This window comes from Eubalaena glacialis, chromosome 8 (genome assembly GCF_028564815.1).
Source record: "Eubalaena glacialis isolate mEubGla1 chromosome 8, mEubGla1.1.hap2.+ XY, whole genome shotgun sequence".
Classification (NCBI taxonomy): Eukaryota; Metazoa; Chordata; class Mammalia; order Artiodactyla; family Balaenidae; genus Eubalaena; species Eubalaena glacialis.
In genome coordinates, this window is record NC_083723.1 from 104,982,613 (window position 1) to 104,985,942 (window position 3,330).

The window sequence follows — 3,330 nt, forward strand, 5'->3', positions numbered from 1 at the left end:
CTCCGTTGTCCACTGTGGCATCCTTGGTGCCCAGCACTGCATCTGACGTATTATCAGCCCTTCCATAAGTGCCGGTTGGATTCAGGCTCCCAGTGGGAGAGAAAGGAAGTAATAAAGCCAGTGATAAATGCCATCACGGAAATATCAGTGGGCTGCTGTGAGAGAGTTAATGGAGAGGACAGTAACACAATCTCTAATAATAGGGTTGTAACAGAGTACACTTCACAACACCTTTAAAGCTCTTTCACACACGTTATCTAATTTGATCCTCATAAAAGCCTGGAGATAGGTATATTGCAGGGGATGCAGGCAGGAGTTTTTAGCGGTTATAGGATATGCCTGAAGTCATGAAGCTAGTAAATGGCTGGATTCAAACCATACCTTAAAAGCCCGTCCATTTACTCATGCCCTGTCTTCCTGCTCTGTGGTCTACAGCACACCTCACTGTGGTTTTCTTGATCCGACCATGCCTTTCCCCAAGGGAATGCATTTCATTACTGTATTTCTAGATAATGAATTGTCTTTGAGGAAATGATAACCACAGCAGAAAGCAAATCTCGCTTTTATCCGCATCTGAGAATGTGGTTGGTAACGTGACATGTGGGTGTTCTCTGAGATCCCAGCGACATGCCACGTGTGGTTCCTTCTGTTTTCAGGCCCCAGAAGCACATCCCGGGAAGAAAAATGCGTTGTGGACCCCTGTGCCGATTCCTGTGGCTTTGGCCCTATCTGTCCTACATTGAAGCTGTGCCCATCCGAAAAGTCCAGGATGACACCAAAACCCTCATCAAGACGATTGTCACCAGGATCAATGACATATCACACACGGTAGGGAGGGCCTGGGAGACGAGGTAGAACTGTGGCTGGCCCCTGGGGAAACCGGACCTCAGAGGTTGGCTGAGGCTGTGCAGCCTCGCGCAAGGGGCCTGGCGGCCTTGACGCCTCCCTACCGCATGGACAGCTGCCTCTGCTCTCCTGCTCCCCTTGCCTCCCACCTCCTCACTCCCCTTCCTCCCAGACCGGAATCCTAGTGCCCAGGACCAGAGCATAGCGGTCCGGTGTCCCCTTGGCAGGTGACCAGAGCCCCAGCAGCACCCTCTCTGGGCCTCCAACACATCTCTAGAACGTTCTAATCATTAGGCATTCTTCCCGGCTGGTAGCTGAACTCTGACCCTGCAAAGCTTCTCCTCATTACTGCTGGTCCTGCCTGTCAAGCCCTCTTTCATATACAACCCTCTACGTATTTGCAAACGGCTATCAATGTCCCCTGGGTCTTTTCTCTGGGGTCCACAAGCCTATACCTTCAGCCACTTCCCAGATGAGGTCGGTATTTAGAATTAGGAAGGCTATGTGTGAATCCTCACCCTTCTCTATCTGTAAAATCTTAAGCTAGTTAAGCTCCTCAGTGTCTTTAAACCCTAGTTTCCTCATCTAGATAATAGGACTATCTTAATAGTCTTCACAAGGTCGTTTCAAGATTAAATTAGATAAAGCAAGTGACACCCCCCCACCCCCGCGCGCGCGCACGCGCGCGCGCGCACACACACACACCCACCCCGGCAGAACCAGAACAGAGCATGCCCTCTTCAAAGGTTTTCAGACGTGGCTTTTGATAGCCCCCTGCCTTAAAAGCCAACTTGTTCACCTGCGTGGAGCAATCTGGAGACTTCCACATCTCCTGGTCACTCTGGATTTCTAACAGGAGCCTTGGGCAGCCAGGGAGCCATTAGGTGGCCGGAAGCAGGGACAGCTCAGAACCGGATAGCATCTTGAGCATTTCATAGGGAAAAACGCTTAAGTCTCCTTGCTTTCAAAATAGTCATTCAACAAGCTGCACGTGATAGACCCAGAGTGTCCCGACTGGGGTGGTGCAGGAAGTGAGCGCCGCGGGCAGCGAGGGAGGGGGAGAGCCCCTCCTGGTAACCAGAGTTATTGGAGTGGAGGAGTGAGATGGGGCCTTGATCCCTAAGGGGGTGAGACTTCGTGGAGAACCTGTCTGGGAGGAAGGAGTCTGCTGGGGGTGGAAGGGTTGGGGAGGGGCATGTATGGAGGACCTCAATGCCTGGGGAAGAGACTTAAGTCAGTAAGTAAGAAATAGGGAGTCATGGCTGGTTCTATAGCAGAGGCATCTGGAAGAGGAAACGGCCTGCTAAAGCTGGTATGGAAGTGGAGGGCAGGGTGGTTTGGGAAGGGCAGGAAGACAGAAGCCCAGGAGACCAGCTTGGAGGCTTGGCAGCCACGTGGGCACAAGAAATAAGGGCCTAGGCAGGATGGTGTGGAAGGGGGAAAGGAGGCACCTCCACGCTCGCGGGAAGGGTCAGGGGCTTTGCGGAGCTGACTTCTCTCCCCCTGAGCTCTTGCTCTCCCCTTCCTCCTGCATAGCAGTCCGTCTCCTCCAAACAGAGGGTCACTGGTTTGGACTTCATCCCTGGCCTCCTCCCTGTCCTGAGTTTGTCCAAGATGGACCAGACATTGGCGATCTACCAACAGATCCTCACCAGTCTGCCTTCCAGAAATGTGATCCAAATATCTAATGACCTGGAGAACCTCCGGGACCTTCTCCACCTGCTGGCCTCCTCCAACAGCTGCCCCTTGCCCCAGGCCAGAGCCCTGGAGACCTTGGAGAGCCTGGGCGGTGTCCTGGAAGCCTCCCTCTACTCCACGGAGGTGGTGGCCCTGAGCAGGCTGCAGGGGTCTCTGCAGGACATGCTGCGGCAGCTAGACCTCAGCCCTGGGTGCTGAAGCCTTGAAAGCCTCTCTTCCCAAAGCTGAGGGAAGAAACCTGAGCTTCCAGGTGTCTGCAGGAGAAGAGAGCCTGTGTGGACATCCTTTATGCAGGCCTGCGGGTCATCTCTCTGTCACTCCTCTAAGCCACTCTTCTTCCAAAGGCAGAAAACTCCAAGGCAGGAAACCAGAGATATAAATACATGGCTCCATGCCCACCGGGAAGGAGGGCCCATCCAGCAAACAGTGGACTAGATCTGGGATTTTCACAGAAGTCTTCCTCCCTGTTCCATCTCCCTCTCACTGCATGCTTCACCGTGACCCGGGGTGATTTCAGACCCTTTGGACGATCAAGCAAGTTTCCCTCTGAAAATCCGGGGAGCATCGTAAAGGCTACAGGCACACACAGCTGGATACTCCCACGCAACACAAGTCGGAAGCATTTATTTATTTATTATGCATTTTATTCTGGATGGAATTGAAGCAAAACACCAGCTTTTCCAGGCTCTTTGGGGTCAGCCAGGGCTCGGGATGCTGCTGGGGTGCTGTTTCCAATCCCATCAATGGGCCTGACCAAGGCAAACCCATTTTAACTGACTTGAGGGC

At 53.0% G+C, this 3,330-nt stretch overlaps 1 protein-coding gene across 1 annotated transcript; it reads left to right on the plus strand.

Moving 5' to 3' along the window:
• Positions 1 to 684: 684 nt before the first annotated feature.
• Positions 685 to 2,742, plus strand: LEP (leptin). Its single transcript, XM_061198022.1, has 2 exons — positions 685 to 828; positions 2,383 to 2,742. Exons 1-2 carry the CDS (start codon positions 685 to 687, stop codon positions 2,740 to 2,742), a joined length of 504 nt encoding a protein of 167 aa, XP_061054005.1.
• Positions 2,743 to 3,330: the final 588 nt, after the last annotated feature.

What these genes read in the sequence shown, in the direction of transcription:
- LEP (XM_061198022.1), top strand. Translation starts at nt 685, where the DNA reads ATGCGTTGTGGACCCCTGTGCCGATTCCTGTGGCTTTGGCCCTATCTG. An exon ending in TCAATGACATATCACACACG is followed by an intron (nt 829 to 2,382) that starts GTAGGGAGGGCC and finishes CCTCCTGCATAG; the next exon opens with CAGTCCGTCTCCTCCAAACA.